General features: G+C 37.9%; 1 protein-coding gene across 1 annotated transcript in view; it reads right to left on the bottom strand.

Moving 5' to 3' along the window:
• KIAA0586 (KIAA0586 ortholog) overlaps positions 1 to 18,858 on the bottom strand; it is an 80,411-nt gene that overhangs the window by 43,902 nt on the left and 17,651 nt on the right. The window contains exons 14-23 of the mRNA XM_054161707.1: positions 18,473 to 18,545; positions 17,921 to 18,181; positions 17,485 to 17,659; positions 11,288 to 11,476; positions 10,169 to 10,356; positions 8,687 to 8,794; positions 6,898 to 6,978; positions 1,312 to 1,508; positions 1,000 to 1,118; positions 234 to 418 (exon numbers count right to left, since the gene is read on the bottom strand). Of these exons, the coding sequence (XP_054017682.1) occupies positions 234 to 418; positions 1,000 to 1,118; positions 1,312 to 1,508; positions 6,898 to 6,978; positions 8,687 to 8,794; positions 10,169 to 10,356; positions 11,288 to 11,476; positions 17,485 to 17,659; positions 17,921 to 18,181; positions 18,473 to 18,545 (1,576 nt within the window). The remainder of the gene's footprint in view (positions 1 to 233; positions 419 to 999; positions 1,119 to 1,311; positions 1,509 to 6,897; positions 6,979 to 8,686; positions 8,795 to 10,168; positions 10,357 to 11,287; positions 11,477 to 17,484; positions 17,660 to 17,920; positions 18,182 to 18,472; positions 18,546 to 18,858) is intronic.

Raw genomic sequence — 18,858 nt, 5'->3', positions numbered from 1 at the left:
AAAGTTCTTCACAGAAAGAGTGATTGGCTATTGGAATGGACTGGCCAGGGAGGTGGTGGAGTCACCATCCCTGGAGGTGTTCAGAAGAGGATTGGACATGGCTCTTGAAGCCATGGTTCAGTTAGTCATGAGATGTTGGGTGATAGGTTGGACTGGATGATCTCCGAGGTCTTTTCCAACCTTATTGATTCTATGAACATAGGTAGGAAAGCTTAAATAAAATGAACACTTACCACAGGGATCACTGTACTTGGAAGAACATTTGTAGCAGGAACTGCTGTCTCAGCCTGCCTGTTGCCCAGCATAGTGGCAATTGTTTCAGTGAGAGCTTCATTTACCAAATGACTGATCATGTCTGAGTCCACTGGTAAGCCAGCATCGATAAAAAGTTGAACTCCTCTACCACCTGCAAATTCAACTGAAAATGAAGAAATATAAAGTACACATCCAAGTCTCACTTCTTAAAACACAATGTACTGTACTGCAGCACTCATTTTATTCTCCATGAACTTTTAACCACTCCTTTGCAAAACATGGTTTTATTTTACAGATAAAGAAACAACAGTAGAGAGGCAATTCAGGATCATAAAAGATGGCAGCAGCAAAGGGCCTGTGACATCACAGGAGAAATGCTTGTTTCCCATTCTCACACATTTATAAAGGGTAATTTTTGCCATGCTTATTAATAAAAAAAAAAGGCAAACCTAAGAAGCTTAGCAAAATGCCAGATCTGATTTAGATGGCTGATAACAGAAGTTGATTTGTACAGTGGAGTATTTAATGTGTTCTTTTCTTTCTTTTTTCCTATTATTTATTTCAAAGGCCTTATAACACTTGCTCTATCTTAACATAAATGAAAACATGCACTTTCACATTTTATAGTTTCCCTGGTTCAGTATAATCCATTGTTATGGTCAGGCGATAGCTACCTATCCAGCTTGATAAAATCAGCAAAAAATTGAGATAATCCATCTGCTAAGACCAATAACTTCTACTTACCAATGTCAGAGGTTACAGTCTCATTGTCTTCACTTTCTGAGGTGCTCACACTGGGGACTGTTTCTTTCTGAGCTGGGCACATCCCACTGATAATTTTTGCCATTATTTCTTGTTCCACCCTAGCAAAATAAAACCCATTTAACTATCAGCAAACACCAAGACACCTAAAAGTATACAAAAGAGCATTCTTGACATAGAATGCAAGGCAGGTAAAGGAGAAAGGAGAAGGGAAGGGAGGGGAGAAGAAAGGGAAGGTGTTTTTATGGAGTCATTCCCTATTCCATATATATTCTTTGTTACTTTGCAACTCACCAATTTATTAACCTGTTTTCTATAGTTTCTCTCCTCTGAATCAGTTCATCCAAAACATCAGAAGACTGCTGAGGAGGAGAAGCCACTGGAGGAAACAAAGGACCATTGTATTTTGGTGAGGCAACTTTAAGCTGTCCATTGAGTTCCAGAAGAGGCTCACAGAATTCTGGAATTTCATCTCTCTCCTCTTCTTGATCCTAATAAATAAGTAGTAAATTAAGTTACAGTGCATTTCTGGAAGGTAATGTCATTAAGGTAACTGTCAACTTTTTTTCTTTAAGAAACATTTGTAGATGTGTCACAGCACACAAACCACACTCTCCCTTTTTGTATGTTGAAGTTAATTGATGTAATTCTAAACTTAGCAATTCATAAATCTGTAGGGGTATAAAGCTATAGGAACTGCTAAGTAAAACATGATTTGGCTCATATTTCCTGCCTGTGCTGCACAGGGCAGGGAGCCAATGGTAATGCTAATACTTGAGAAATTTATTCGTGATGTAAGTCAGGTTTCTTTAATATAAACTCCAGAAGTGCTCCTCCTTTAAACAAAGTTTAGGAAACATTCCACAGTAACGCATTTGATTAGGGTTTTTGGGTTGGTCTGGGGGTTGTTTGGTGGTTTGAGGGGGATTGGTTGTTTTGTGGGGTTTTGGTGGTTTAGTTTGGGGGGTTTTGTTCTGGTTTTGGCCTTTTGGGTTGTTGTTTTGTTTTTTTAGAAAATAAAATTCCACTTTAAAGTCTACATTCCCAAAAGTTAACAAGCATGTAGTCAGTCAAAGCTCTAATAAAGCTGCCAGCACTGAAGACTACATATTACTTGTCTACGCATAGATTACATGTATGTTTGCACTTCCATTAGCTTCAGCTGCCAAGAGTCAATAGGTACTGGGTACTCAACTCACAAAATCCTCAGACACTTTGCATTTAAGCTTAATGTGCTATTTTGTAGAAGTTAAGGAAGTTGGTTGGTGTGTGTTGTGTAATGTTTGACAGTTTTGAAAGATGCCACCCTCCTTTCCCACCCTGACCACATACACAGCTTGTGTACGCTCCAAAAAAGCAGTCACCAACCCACCGTACCATAATGCTTTAGAAATGCCTCATGACAGATGAGAACCTGCATCCTTCACTTACAACATTAAAAACAAATGTATCTAATAGAAATATGATTGTCTAAGGAGAAAATTTGGCATGCCAGACAGGGATGAAGAGATGAGCCCTAATTGACCAGTAAGAAGTATGTGATCTGCATAAAAGAGCTCACTGTAAATGTACACTTACAAAAATTAATCTTCAACATAGTGAAAGGAGATAGAAGTTTTCTTTTTCCTTATATAAATTAAATTTACTTTTAACACAAAAAAAAAATATTTAAAAATACCTTCACTATACATTTTCTATGAATAAAAGAACAAATCATAGAAACCAGGAAGAACAGAGAAGGAAAAAATAGGTATCAAGGAGTGGGATCTTTCTGGATCTTTGAATAGTAATAGCTCTTCAAAAAAAAAGCTCTAACTTAAAAAGCAGGCAAACCAGAATATGTATATTTGGGTGACAAAGATCTCTTAAACCATTCTAGGCACAGAAATAAGACAGTGAAGTTAAACTCAGAACGGCACTGGATGCCTTGCAAGCTGATAAGCAGTTCATTCTGTTAGGATATATGTATTCACAACCATAATTCATCCTGACAGCAAATGTAAAGACATCTTTGTCCAGAGTTTCATTATGCATTTTCTTCTGACTGCATTACTCCATAAATTTTCTTTGATGTTGCCTATTTAATATAATCTTTTCTGAAAGTATGCAAAATATAAACATCTGGATTAAACAAACCAAGTACATACAATAAATCTTGCATATATTTAGCAGTTTCTGATAAACTTTTGCAGTTCTACATTTCTAAATCATGTGTAAAAATATTTTATATTAAATAGTGCACAAACCCCAAAGAAATTATTTTCATTTGGGGGTGATACATTATCTGTGCTGAATAGTCAGTATTTAATTATACAGATTGAACTTGCACATATATCAACTTGTAAACCAATTCTTAATAATCTGCACTCAACTCTGAGTTTTACCTCCCTGGAGACAGTTGAAAATATCTATCATGACTCCAAATCAAAATATAGCATAAATTAGAAAGTCTTTCAGCTATGATTGGAATATTAATCACTGTACTTTATAATAAAGTATCAAGCCAAAATTCTATATCCCAAATTACTTTCAGATAATTAAATTTAAAAAAAAAAATGTTTGAAATTATTAGGTGGTATAGATTAATTTATTTTTTTCCATTTCCAAACAAGTATATGCATGGGTTTGTATTAAAGCCACCCAAAACTTAACCATGGATTTCCTCCTGACAGATTTCTAAAGCAATTTTCACAAGTAAGGTCATGCTGCATTGCAGGTGCCAGCTGTGATCTTTTGTCTGAAGAGTTATGCATGTGAAAGAACAAGGAGCATCTTTGGGACACCAGGGTTGAGGAAGATTCTTTTGCTCTTATCTCTGCAGTTTATATAGTGTCTCTAATTTTAAACGCTAGTAAGTTAGCTAAAAGTATTGCAGGATGTGGCTAAGTCTGAGAGTATGTTCTGGGCTCATGTTAGCTGAGCAAGTTTCTCACTCTGGGACACGGCAGGGTTGATGCAAGTGCTGGCATTATGGAACAACTGTGCAAAAAATGTGAATCTACTTTGTTTTAGCTTCATCCACTGATCAAAAATGAATCAAAGCTGTAATAGCTTTTTCTGCTTTATTCTACACGAATTTTCCTATTGTGAAACAAACATCTAATTCAACTCTTCTGGAGCATGAGTCAATCTTTAAACCCTAGACAGCAAAGTTACTGTGGTAGTGCCGAAACACTGGCACAGGCTTCCCAGAGAGGGTGCTAGATGCCCCATCCCTGGAAACACTGCAGGTTTGGTTGGACTGGGCAACCTCATCTAGTTCAAGATGTCCCCGCTTACGGCCGAGTGGTTGGACTAGATGACCTTTAAAGGTCCCTTCCATCCCAGACTGTTCAATGACTCTGTGATTCTCTCCTAGACCTCCATCCTGAGCTGTGAAAGAGGGGAACAGAATCAGCACATTGGTGCTGTTTGAGTGCTGCTCTGTGAAGCCACCCATGTACAGGTATGTGCACATGTATCACTTAAGTGTGCTTTTGTGTGAGCCCACCAGCAATACATGCTCAGCCTTCACCACTGGCTGCATCCAGGAGCAGGCAGCTGTGGCAGCCTTGCCTCTGTTGGGCTACTGCAGCTAACAGCTGGCATTGCAACATCTAAGTATCTCTTAAACAGGTCTCTTCTAGTAGACAAGGTAAAACAAATCCTTGGTAAAGGAGACACCTGAGACAAGGTCCTGAGGCTTTTTTGCAAAATCTATCAGGGAAGAAAAAAAAAAAAAAATAAAGATATTTCATACAAACACCCTCTTCCCTTGAAACAGAATTAAGTTTCCATAATAAAAGGAGTGTGGGGGAAGACAACAATAAGTTATTTTCCTGTATAGCATTGTATGCACATTCTTTCATGAATCTGAAGCCTCTTTTATAACAATAACTTTGCTTCCTCTTGATGTCTTAAATACCCCTGCCACTCCAGAGGCTGATTTTATGCTTTCACATTGTGTTTGCCTTGCACATTTTTTAGAACATTGTCTGTGTGGTCATAGGCCAAACATGTGTTTCGCTTGGAACATGTTTTGGTATTGTGGTTGAAATATATCCCATTGCCAAAAATAAAAGATAAAAGCAATCCAGGAGAAAAATGAAAAAAGAAAATATTAATAACTATTATTCATATAGAAAAAATTTAACATTGCAGCATTTTTTTGTTAGTTCATAAACTGATCTCTTAAATAGCTTTCCTACTTATTTTAATATAAAAAAGCTTTTATTTTTTTTAATAGAAGAAAGCTGTCCAAGTAGATTTAACTCCTCACCTCCAATAACATAATTTTGAAACTAAAAATCAATAAAGCACTGATAGGTAAAGTACCCATTTAGGAATGTTTTTTTTTACTAACTGATAATGTTAAAAGATTAATTCTTTTTAAAATAGGCTATGGAGTTAATATTTAGTGCACACACTAATCCTGCGATTGACAGCACATAGAACAGGAGAAGAGAATTCATTTTTTGGTGGATTTTGATAGGCACACAGCAAATCTAGCTCACTGGAGAGAAACTTGATGAAAAAGCACTTTAAGAGAAATACTAACCAGCAATAGCACTATCAAGCTCTTGGTGTTTACTGAGTCCTAAATTAAGGAGGATGTGAATGCTGCGATCATCCACAGAGGCAAAATACTCCACCAGACCTGGGTGGTAGCATCTTGCTTCCTTCAGAGGCAGCCTTTCCCAGCTACCTCTGAGGTTTTCTGAATCTGAAGAAGTGAAATACAGGCTGCTCTACCAATCCAGAGCATTTATCAGCCCCTACTGCCTGACAAGAGGTCAGCTAACTCAAAAGAAGAACTTGCTACCTAAAAAAATCAAACCATAGAAGAGTATCTCAAGTAAACCCATGTTACTGTAATCCAGAAACAATGTGGTTAAACATTCACAGGCACACTAACAAGGCATCCAGCAAAACAAAAAAAGTGGTAAACTCGTAATGGGATCCATGAAACAAATAGACCATGTGGTATGCATGAACTCACACACACCACTTGTCCTTGTAAAGCTACACAACATTTGACTGAAATGTGATGCTTTCCTAAAAGCACGTAAGGACCTCAAAGGCAAATGCAAATCGTTCTGTACAGAAATTTCTTACAAGGGAACCCTCAGAACATGCTTTTACCTTTTAAACATAGGCCTCCTTATTTAAAATTTGTCAGAGTATCTTACATATGCATTACACTGAGGGTTTGAAATTGTGAAATCTAAGTGCTGTAATCACTGATGATTTTAGAGGACTACTTTCATTTCTAGTGGATTCTAACACATTTGAATAAAAGCTAATTTTAGTTTCTTGCTGTAACTGTTCAAAAGTTTATTTACTAACAGACATTCATTTCTAATATTAGTTATAGCACTGTGAATAGCTCAGTATTGAGAGACTGAGGGAGCTGGGGTTGCTTAGCCTGGAGAAGAGGAGACTCAGGGGTGACCTTATTGCTCTCCACAACTACCTGAAGGGAGGTTGTAGACAGGCAGAGGTTGGTCTCTTCTCCCAGGCAACCAGCACCAGAACAAGAGGACACAGTCTCAAGCTGCGCCAAGTGAGGTTTAGGCTGGATGTTAGGAAGAAATTCTACACAGAGAGAGTGATTGCCCATTGGAATGGGCTGCCCAGGGAGGTGGTGGAGTCATCATCATTGGAGGTGTTGAGGAGGAGACTTGATAGGGTGCTTGGTGCCATGGTTTAGTTGATTAGGTGGTGTTGGATGATAGGTTGGACACAATGATCTTGAAGGTCTCTTCCAACCTGGTTTATTCTGTTCTATTTTCAAAGTTGCTAGTTAAGCAAACCAGTTTTCCACTTTCAGTTATGACAGAATAATGTTTTTAAAAAAAAAAAAGTGTTTAAAATGAGAGGAGACCTGTGCAATATAATTACCTGCAGGACATCAGTGACATCAATTAAATTATTTCCTGGAAGATTTGTGTCTTCCTCCTCACTATGGAGATCTTCTGGAGTCTTATAAAGACAGATTAAAATAGTTAGGTACTTCACATTGTGAGGGAAAATGCATTTGCAGAAAAACTTCATGACAAAAATGCAACTAAATCACCACTCACTGTCAACAGCCTGAATCCAGAAAAAATGCTTTACCCGCCTTTAAAGTTATGAGTGATTGCTTTGCATGGCATAAAGAGAGACTGTCAGAGTTTATCTTGTATACTGACAACTAAAACTTGCTGATACCAAATCTAATGGAATAGCTCAACATCAAAAGTCCTAGGACCATACCTGTAACTCTTAACAAAAACAATCCAGCAAGATGAAATATTGCAAAACTCCACACACAAGAGTCTAGAATTACCTTAAGGAATTAACTTACCTGTGATTTCTACAGTGTTATTTAATAATAAAATTTGTAAATAATAATCACTAATTTAGTCCACAGTCTCCGTCTTATTCAGTGAATACCTTGACCATTGGACTCTGGAGGACCTAACTCCTTAAATCAGGATAGCAGCTAATGCACAGGGAAAATAGAAGGTACAGTAACTACACAAAAGTAATGACTGCATCACCCCACCTTCACACTGTCCAGTCTGTGCAATGCACAAACTAGAAGTCCACTGGTAGAAACAATATACCATCCTGTCAACATGGGCCCTAGTTTACAGCTTCATCATCCAGCATGCATTAGTTGACCTTTTTTGTTACACAAACACCCTTGTTGCTGCTTAGATTAGATTAAAAGCATTTCTGAAAGAGAATAGAGTTGACCAGCCACTTCCACACAACAGGCTACCAGTGAAGAGGCTTTGCCTACATGCCACTAACCACTCAAGTACAGCCAAGAGACATGGAGGAATGAAGAACACCCTCAGACTTCATAGAATTGTCAGGGTTGGAAGGCACCTCAAGGATCATCCAGTTCCAAACCCCTGCCATGGGCAACAACACCTCACAGTAAATCAGGATGCTCAGAGTGTCATCCAGTCTGGCCTTAAACTTCCAGGGACGGCACTTCTACCACCTCCCTGGGCAATCTGTTCCAGTGTCTCACCACCCTCAGGGTAAAGAACTTCTTCCTAACATCCAATCTGAATCTACCCACCTCTAGTTTTGCTCCATTCCCCCTAGTCCTATCACTACCTGACACCCTAGAAAATCCCTCACCATCTTTCTTGTAGGCCTCCTTCAGATACTGGAATGCCACAATAAGGTCTCCTCAGAGCCTTCTCTTCTCCAGACTGAATAGCCCCAACTCTCTCAGTCTCCATAGGAGGGGTGCTCCAGCCCTCTGACAATCCTCGTGGCCCTTCTTTGGACACGTTCCAGCACGTCTGTATCTTTCCTGTAATAGGGGGATCTCACCAGAGTGGAGTTGGGGGGGCCAATCACTTCTCTCAACCTGCTGTTCATGCAGACCAAGAAAAGCTGTTTTCCTTAGAGTTTTGCTATGGTGATTATTTAGACTTGGAAGAACAGTGTCTTGCTGCAATTTTTTATTTTCTTGAGCAAATATCTCATAAATTCTTTGGAATAATTACTCCATTTTTCCTGGAACTGTCCCATTTCTCTAACTAAAAGTATGAGATAATGAGATAACTTTGTAGTAATTTAACATTTGTAAATGTAATATTAATAAATTTAACATTAATAAATTTAACAACTTAACATATTTTCTTTATCAACAAATTAAATTCGCAGACATTTAGATAATCAATACCTGTATTACAGCACTGACAGGAGTATGTGCAGGTTCAGAGCCTGGAACAATGTGGTTTATGCTTCCACTGTCACTTGAAACACTGTCAATATCTACATTGGGTAACACCTAGGATAGAAAAAAGCACCAATCTGAAAATCTATTTATTAGCTTGACTGCTATCATCAAACATTTTAGATTCTCTTTTCCACTTGCTGCTGGAGAGCTCCTTTTCTCATACCTGTATCTGATAACTTGGTTCTGAAAAACAAAATACTGTAACACACCAAAACTAACCCCAGAAATATTCACCTCTTTTCTTGCAGTACCTGATTTCCCCTGTTCTCTAATTCCCTGATACACAGTCTTGCATGTGACGAAAGGCGAGTATACCTACAACTCTTTACACAGCAGAGGTGTTCTTGACTTGCAATTCATTTACACTATGCTGGTCTAACCAGCCACTGTGTAGGCTGGTTATTGGTTTCACATTGTCATACATATGCTACAGTAAAATAAAGGGATAATTGTATTATAGTTTGTAATAAAGGCATGTCCATTACAGGGTCAAAATGTATTGTGAGGTTTTTTCTGAAGAACACAGAATTAATGGCTTGCTTGATTCTTTGGGAGAGAACAAAAAAATAAAAGAGTCACCTTAAACATTTAAGAATTAGGTGAAATAACAGCAAAATGCACATGGGTGGAATGCAGCAATAACAGCAAGGGAACAAACCACACACTAATCTACCCATATTTAACTCTGTGAGTTCTAGGAATCATTTGTATCTGAAAGGTGTGTGTAGGAGTGTGTACATTCTCAACAATTTGAATCCAAAGTAATGACTGTGCAAGAAACATTAACTTCCTTGACAACAAAAACAGCCAACCCACTAAGTAAAGACTGAAGTGGTATGTTAATCAGGAGTGAAATCCTTGGGCTGCCTATCATGTTTGAAACAGAAATCTTAAAGGCCAATACAGTAATCCAAGAAAACTGACATTTATATTACAGAATCACAGAATGTTAGGGGCTGGAAGGGACCTCAAAAGATCATCTAATACAACCGCTATACCAGATCACAGAGGAACACATCCAGGCATGTTTTGAATATCTCCAGAGAGGGAGACTCTACAATCCCCCATGGCAGCCTGTTCCAGTGTTCTGCTTTTATTCTAAGTTTGTCCTGGCTCAACAATCTCATTTAAAAGGAAAAATAAAAACCAAACCAACAAACAAAAAAAGGTGACACAGAGCTATTTTACACATACCCAGCATAGGTAGGAATAACTTTCTATTCTGGTCAAATAATAAAGGTAATTGTTAAAATACAACTAAAAATATTAGCATAACATGACAGCATCTTGGTCTCTTCATTCTACGTTTCTAATGCTCACTGAAAACCATTTGCTGATGTCCAAGGTTAAGTTACTGATGGATGAAGCCTGTCTTTAGTCATCATTTATCAAAATAAACAAATAATCACCACTCTTGATGTATACCTGCACAGACAGTTGAGGTGGATCCTTTTTCTCTGATCTCATCTCTATTACAGCTATGTTTGGCTTCTTTACCTCAAACAGCGGTTTTGGTGGCACTTGAGGAAGGCAGGTTGTAACTGTTACAGGGTGTGGTTTACCAATAACTACTCCAGTAGGCTGCAGGGAGGTGTCACTAACTTGGGTTTGACCTAAGGACAGTTTAAAAAGAAATTACAGGGGTGTGTGTGTATATATATATATATAAAACAAAATCTCCACAGTCAGTAAATTCATAAGTTAATTACACTTGAATTCTGAGCATCTGTGTTTCATGAGAGATGGAGATCCTGTGCTCAATTACAGAGCAATTTAAAAAGTCCCCTGTTAACACTAGGTAAAGTATAGTGCTTCACCAGGGAATTTTAAGGCTTTCCCAGCAGAAACTGTGAACTCAACACTGCCATCTTTTGATGTTACTCACTTCTCTCGACTACAATGACACCTACTGCTGAAACCCGGAATAGCTACATTGTGCTTGCTGTTCAAAAATTACATGCTATGCTTTCTCCACCTCATTTTTTCTTAATCATATTCAGAATATTATTATACTTAGCATAGCATCCCACACATTTTTGTTTGAGACACTCCCTTTTATTAATAATTACCTTCTTTAAATGCCAATATAATACTAACCCCTCCCCACACAAGATCTGTATAAAGGTTCTATTGAAGGTTCATAAATACAGAAGCCATGACAATGAATTTAGTGTGTTTGGCAGAATCTTGCTGAAACTGTTGGGCTGAAGTCATTGTAAATGTTGAACTCAAGGCGCCCACGATTCAGTTCCTGCTTAAATGAATACCAAACTTAAAAGCCATAAAATAACCCTAGAACTGTAAAATGTACCATAGAAGTTATGGCTAAGCAAATAACGGTCCTCTCAAGGTGTTGCAAGACATCCAGCGCAAAGGAGGAGAACCAGAACATTTCATGCTCTTCCCCTCTGTAGCTTTCCCACAAGAAAGGCAGCTGAAATTTCACAGCTCACGGCAAATCACTGACATAAGATGGAAGTTGTACTTCCATGAAATGGCAGTAATTAACTTTCACAAATTCTTCTGCAGGTTATGTTCTCCTACCTAGTGGAATAGCCATAGGAATTAGGTGACCTTCAAGTGGACCACAGACAGCAGGATCATCTTGGCTTGGACTAAAAAAATACTGATTTTCCTGGGCAAGAGGGTACAAAGGAGGCTGCTTCCTAGGGCTGGTTGCCACCTTCTGTGTGTGAGAACTAGTCTGTGTTCTTGCTGACTTGACCTTTGTACCTGGAACAACAGCAGACAGACAGATTGTGTGTCATCAACGCATGTACAAACCCAGTAACATCACACATTCAACTAATTTAAGCCCTTCAACTAATTTAAGCCCTTCTACTGATACAACTATACATGTTTTGCTGAGTGATGGAAGGAATGAAGGAAAGGAAAGGCAGAGCCTGGAAGTGGCAAGTTAGATGTCTCAGCATTGACAGCAACTGAAGGAGTTAAAATTACAATTTTTTAAACATCTGCATTTAGCAAATAAAGGTATAGAAATGTGAAGAAAAGGACACAAGAATGGTAGTAGGCTGGAATGAAGCGTGATTCATCACCTAAGAGGAAATCCATGATTTAGGTTGGAAATAGAGGATTAGAAGAACCTGCATTAAAAATATACAGGCTCTAGAATACAGCCTAAATTTCATCTGCTGTTTATCTGATTAACTGCCTCCATTTTATAAACACACAGTTTGTCTCCAGACACAAGACTGACAGGTACTCAAAGGAACACCTATAACCTACAAATACCCAGTTTAACAACTCACTGCTACTGGAAAATAATGCCACAACCAATATTCATAAGCCTTGACTTGCAGCATTGAGGAAGCACTAGTTTTTTGGTCCAGTTTCAAAAAGGTATTGTTATGTTTTGGAAATACATTTATTCTGTTACCAGAAGTAATTTGTATGGAGCAGTGCCTAAGCATACAGCAGGGGAGAACATTTATTGTGTGTTTCTCACCATGTAAGGTCTTATTCAACCTGTATTCTTTGCGAACAATGGATATTATTAAGGAAATTATGAATGCTCCAAATGGGTAAAAACTGAGTGGTACATCCCCCAAAAAGTACTCAACAATCATGAATCAAAGAGAAGTGCTTCTACTGCTATTTTGTAGGCGTTAGAAAAATGAACCTGGAAAGAATCCCATTGGTAACCAACTTCATATCTTCACTACAGCTGAAAAATGTCATCTTACTCCTCTGCTGTTTCTAATCATCACCCCTCCTGTACTAATGGACAGTTAACACACAGCAACAAGCACTTTTTAGGTCTGTTCACATTTAATAGTGATTATAAAATTTAGAGATAATAAAGATTGATAATGTGACTTTCAACAAATGCAGACAAGCAAGTAAGGCAATTGATTCAATAAGTGGTATTTTGTACACACAAACTATGGATTATAAGTCTAGAAACAAGAAGGACAAGTCATAACTCTTCAGTGAGAAAATATAGGTCAGAAAGCAGTGTCTCTGAAAAAGGGTTTAAGGTCATGTTGGATAAGCAATACAATGAGAAATCACAATACAATGCTGTGGCCAGTGGGATGTCTGGACACGACGTTAGTCAGAAGACTTCCATACATGATAATGCTGCACTCAGTACTAACTCTGTCTCTGTAAATATTAAAATAGATTGGACATTAAAAGCCCTTTTTGATTTTTCTAAGGAAAATCACCTGGAAACTGAAGTAGCAGTAAAGTGAAGCCAAAAGCTCACTATAAATTTGAAGTGTCCCATTTACTTCTGAACCATAAGATACATAGACATGGGGAGAAGTCATTAAGGGCAGGATTTCTGGTCTGTTTAAATGATGAGCACGTGCCTTTCTGCAAAGAGTAGCTTAGCCAGAAAAATTGTCCTTCAAAGACAAATTAATGGACTCAGTAATATAAATAGATACAGTTCAATGGCTTGTGATTTAGAAGAGGTCACACCACATGATCTAACAGTCCCCCTGGCCTTGAACTCTTGAGTAAAAGCAGGAATTGGCAACATATCTGTAATACTACCAAGTTGTAAAAACAAGGTTCTCACAGTAAGAATGATTAAGTACTGTATACACACAGCACCTCGTTTTAATTGCTTTCAACTTTTCATTTCCCCCTGAAAAGTTTATTTGCATTAGGCAAAAACTAGACATTTAATTAAACTTAGCTTTAAAAACTAATGTTTTACATATATTTATCAGTTCAAATGATGCAAGAAAACAACTTTTTTTTAGAAATGCCCTCTTACTCAGGAAAGTGTTAGCTGGACTTTTTTTCCCTAACTTCCCTTAAGAAACCAAGCATTAGTCACTACAGTTTATTTGCAAAGAAAATGGCTGAGTTATAAAATGACTGAAAAGAGACTCTCCAGATGGCCATTTCAGTCTTAAATAAACATCCTTATTCTAACACTAATTTAAAACAAGCTCAGTAGACTACTTTAACAAAATAAGAGTCATTTAATAAGTCTGGGTTTTCCAGCCAATCAAACCCAAGGCCAAAGACTTCTAATAATTTTTAAGCCTTTATCACCTGGTACATCAGTGCTGGGAAGGGAATCTTTGGGTGCAGATCTGTGAAGGAAAGAACTAACCATTCTTAATCTAAGCAAGATTTCTTTCTTTTCTTAAGAATCTGGTGCTTTAAAGTGCTAATTCAACTTTATTTCCTTTTATTTACACCCCTACTCTAGATGAGTACAGATCTGTTGCTAATTTTATTATTTATACTTTCCTGCCATAATACCATCTTTCACAATAGCAGCCCTCAAAGCATTTAACTATTTTGTCTTCATGAGACCCATGTGAAAGACCAAGGCTTTTCCATTTTATTGGCAAGATGTAGGAAAGCAGAAACATTATGCAGTTTGACCAACTGTCTTAGAAGAAGAGTCAAAGACAAGTACTGCCAGTACCAAACAAAGGCTGACCTCACTCTAAATCCATTAAGATCAGAAAACTTGGAAACAGGACCTATATCAATAGGGATGCTAGTCTGGTAACTGACAAATGTCCATATTCTTCCTTAAAGGAGAATACAAGGAGGTGTCTTATTTTACTTACTGTCAAAAAAAAGACAAAACCACAACTTTCTGTACCTGCAATCTGATGTGAAATAGAGAAACAAATTTTATGGTGACTTTATTATAGCAAACACATTGTTGTACTGCTCTAGTATGACTTCATGACTTGGAAGAGAATCACTTTGGGTAAAGGCTATCCAGAGTTCACTGTCTTCAAGCAAAGAGCTTTTCAACTGTTATTTGTCACACACAGGAGGTCTAGAAGAATGCATCATGGGTCTAGTACACAGTCTTCTCCTTCATTTTTATCTGCCCCCAGCAGCAAACAAGGTACAGCACAGGGGCAGCCTATTGCAACTGTGTGCAACCTGTACCTTTGCATTTCACTGGCACTACTGAATGAAACCCCTTACTGGTAGAAAACTGGCAGGATCAAACAGCCTACTTCTTATAATTACATTGGGAGGAAGGGGAGCACTTTTTCTGCCTCTTTACAAGGTATTGTTTCTGGAATGATGAAATTGGCCTCCATGGAAAGGCTGTGACCTTCTATAAAGCACAAGAGCCCAATAAATATCGAGGAAAGATGTCATTTAGGATTCAGCAAAAGCAGAACTGCTGATTAAATGTCTCTAAAGAAGTGTCTGTTCTCAATCCAAATCTTAGTGGTCACAGTGTTGTTGTTATTGCTAGGCTAAGTGCTTACTAGCACACATTTTATTCAGAAAAGTCTGTGCAGTATAAACTAAGTTACAGACGTGCAGCATAGCAAGTTGTCAAAAAGAGTGATAGATCAGAGAGGTTCTCCAGAATTTTTCACAAAGAAAAGAAGTGTTTCAAGAGAGGTAAAATAACATATACAAACACAAAAGTTTTCAGGTTCCAAGTCCTCACCTTTCAAAAATAAAGCAAGTTTTGAAAGTTCTAGATTTGTGCCTGGACTATAACCCACATTTTCCAGGAGGGTTATGAGAATTGTGAGTACTTTCTAGCAACATCACTTCATCTTCATAGATCACAACTGGACTCCAGAGCACAGGTATGAAAAGTGCCAGGAAAAAGGTATAAAGCCTATGCTAAGCTTAACAAAAGATTCTTGCAGCATTTTGAGGATTTACCACTGTGGATGTACATCATAATATCAAAAACCCTCCACAGCCTCCAAAACAACAGTGCTTGCCTTCAAAGACATAGCTATGTTTCATACCATACATTTTAATGGTCTAAAAACATGGTCTCAACAGATGACTGCCTTTTCACTTTAGTCTCCTATATTTCATACAGAATATAATATTTTGACAGTCATAATAAAAACTTGGGCACCATTATTCAAACATGACAGTTAAGATTGCATCAAGTGTATTTTCCCTGCATAAGTAACAACAGCATAAGTGGAGGAAGCATAGACAGAAGCCAACTAATATTTTTCTACTTCTCTTATTAACTTCATTGTGTCCACTACCAGTTCAACTGCCTCTTACACTCTCTCTCTCCATCATTATCTTTTAGCATATAATTTGCTCACTCTCTCCTGCAGTAAAAAGATAACTGATGTCAGAAACACTGATGTGTATTACGAAATAAACCAGATCCAATTAAAACAGGACTTCCTGCTAACTCAGGATAAAGCTCATCTGCATTTGCCCATATCAGACACACAGCTTCCCCTTTTAATTATTTCTACACATTTTTCAAGGGTTTGAAAATTAGAATCTTCTGATCCTAATACTTCGTCTACAAATCTAATGAGTGGAATTATTAATCAACTAATAACCTTTATCAGTTAAATAGCCTTAACAAGATAGTACACGAGTTACATTCTACTTTCAACCCTGACTTGACTAACAAAATAAGTTCGCTGCATATAGTGAACTTAGCTGATGCTTCTGATTAACATGTCTCTCAATATTTTCAAGTCACTAGATGTCATCTTCACACTCAGAACTTAAATTTTCATATTTCAATTAATGGATCAGAAGTGGGAAATGAAATATGAAGCTTCCTTAATTTTTCAAATCCCAATAGATTTCTTAACTCTGAATAAGTCAATCATTTAGATGACATGACTGGATAAACCTGACATGAAGCATACATCTCTCGGTAACCTTTATGAACAGCTCAGTTAGTTTTTCAGCAAGCTGATCTTGCAGGTGCTCATGCCATTCCTTCCAGAAATTCAGCTCTTTTAAGATTTGAATAATAATAAATAGACACAAAGGTGTTTATTTTATTTTGAGATAAGTGTTAATTTGACAATCCAAAATAAGTGAAATACACACAAAGCAAATCTGAAAACCTGCTGTTATTTGTCAGTTTTGAAAAGAGCATCTTTTAGAAAAGAATAGATACATAGAACTGCTTTGGCTGAATAAAGCCTTTAGGACCATTAAGTTCAACCATTAACCTAACATTACCAAGTCTGCTGCTAAACCACATCCCTCAGCACCACATCTACAGGTCTTTTAAATCCCTCCAGGAATGGCGACTCCACCACTTCCCCAGGCAGCCTGTTCCGGGCTTTGACAACCTTTTTGGCGAAGAAATTTTTCCTGAAGCCCAATTCAAACCTCACCTGGGCACATCTTGAGTCCATTTCCTCTCATCCTGTCACTTGCTGCTTAAGAGAACGGACTAACCCCCATCTCACTAAAAGCTCCTTTCAGGGAGTTGTACAGAGCTATAAGGTCTCCCCTGAGCCTCCTTTTCTCCAGACTAAACAATCCCAATTCCCTCAGCTGCTCCTCATAAGACTTGTTCTCTAGTCCCTTCATCAGCTTTGTTGCCCTTCTCTGGACATGTTCCAGCACATCAGTGTCTTTCCTGTAGTGAGTGGACCAAAACTGAACACAGTATTCAAGATGCAGTCTCACCAGCGCTGAGTACAAGTGGACAATCACTGCCCTATTCCTGCTGGCCATGCTATCTCTGGTAAGAGATTTTTTTCTGAACAGACTATCCTGGTTGGACAAGACATACAACAATCATCTACTTTTACTGCCTGCCCACTTCAGGACTTATCAGACATTAAAGTATGGTATTAAGGGCATTATCCAAATACCTCTTAAATACTGGGGCACCAATCACCTCCCTAGTGCAGCTGCTTAAGTTTTAAATTGAAGAGCAGGTGAGCTACAATTAAATAGTTTCATTTAAATAAGGAATTTCTAACAGGAAAAAAAGGAAGGGAATGCCTTGTTCACATGAAAGTATTGCTTACCTCTAACACACTCTATCACCTTGGGTCTTTGAACTTTAGATTTGGGAGAGGGAGAGTTGAATCTCAGATACGGTGTTTTTTTAAGCGTGCTACGATGGCCCTGGTAAACTGGTTTCCCATAAACTTGGCACAGATAGTCTTCATTTTGTGCCACCACACTTCCACTCACAGGACCCTGACACACAGACAAAAAAAATAGTTTACAGTTCTTCATGGATGAAAATGTGAACACCTCAGTAGTGCTGCAAAAGTTGCTATGGACATTTAGCTGAGGCTTCTACAGCGCATGAAAATAAGAACAGAAAAACCAGAAGGACGGGGCTATCAATTTCATTTAAAATTACTGAAGTTACAGACACAATTTTTCACATGCATGCTGAAGTCTAAAGCATAGCAGTCATTACCAAAATCCAAAGCCAACTACTTGGGAACTCACAGCTGCCATTTCTTGCTTCCTCTGCAAACTTTCAGAAGAAAAGTAAGATCTAAATTTCTGTTTGCTTTTGTTATCTTCTGCTTGCTTCTGCAATGACTTAGCTGCAGATAAAGGCTTCCTTGTGGAGCACCCTTGGATTTTTTGATTTTTCTCTTTAATTTCTCTGTTGGTCTTCATGACCTTGATGTTTTGGGCTCTCTTGCTGCATGGGAACTTTTGATCACATTTCACCTGTTCTGAATCATTTCTTGCCATTTCAGCCTAAAGATAAAACATAAACGTAATAAAAGGAGATTTTATCTTCAAGGCCATCAGAAGTTCTGAGAAATGGCCTGTTTTTCATGTTAGCCAGCAACTGCCACCAGTGATTTTCATTAATCAGCTTCAGTTTTCAAAGAGAAGTAAATATTTTATTAGAGTATAATACATGCTAGTAACAACAAGCAGTTTTCTCATGTTTTTAGGTTATGAGTCAATCATGCTTAACTATTGATATGAAAGAAGACAGAAAAACATAATGCAGAAACCTGAAGTCTTTTTTTCCAGCCATACCTGGATTTCTTCACTGATTGCCTTAATCCACTCATCCACGGTCCTTCTGATACAAACCTCTTCCAATACATCTCTGAAACAGAAGAAAATTATTTTAGGTCAGTGCTTCTCCAGCAGCACAGATTTGTTCCAGTATAGTAGTGACCTATAAACACTATAAAAACACAGAAGACAGAGGTAGTAAGATGATGTACTTCTACAGTTTCCAAAAGGCACTAAGCATAGTCTACCAGAGTTACCCAAACCTAAATACATTCTGACATAATGCTTCCTGCAAATCACCTTCTCACTTGTACATACTGTCATTATTACCAGCAGCTATGAATAAGTGGCAGTCAGGTGTCAGTTCCTATTTTGATCAAAAATTGAAAGGCAAGGCAACAAAA

This window comes from Dryobates pubescens, chromosome 5, assembly GCF_014839835.1.
Source record: "Dryobates pubescens isolate bDryPub1 chromosome 5, bDryPub1.pri, whole genome shotgun sequence".
Taxonomy (NCBI): Eukaryota; Metazoa; Chordata; class Aves; order Piciformes; family Picidae; genus Dryobates; species Dryobates pubescens.
The sequence above is the reverse complement of the archived record's forward strand: the minus strand, read 5'-3'. Positions and strand labels throughout refer to the sequence as shown.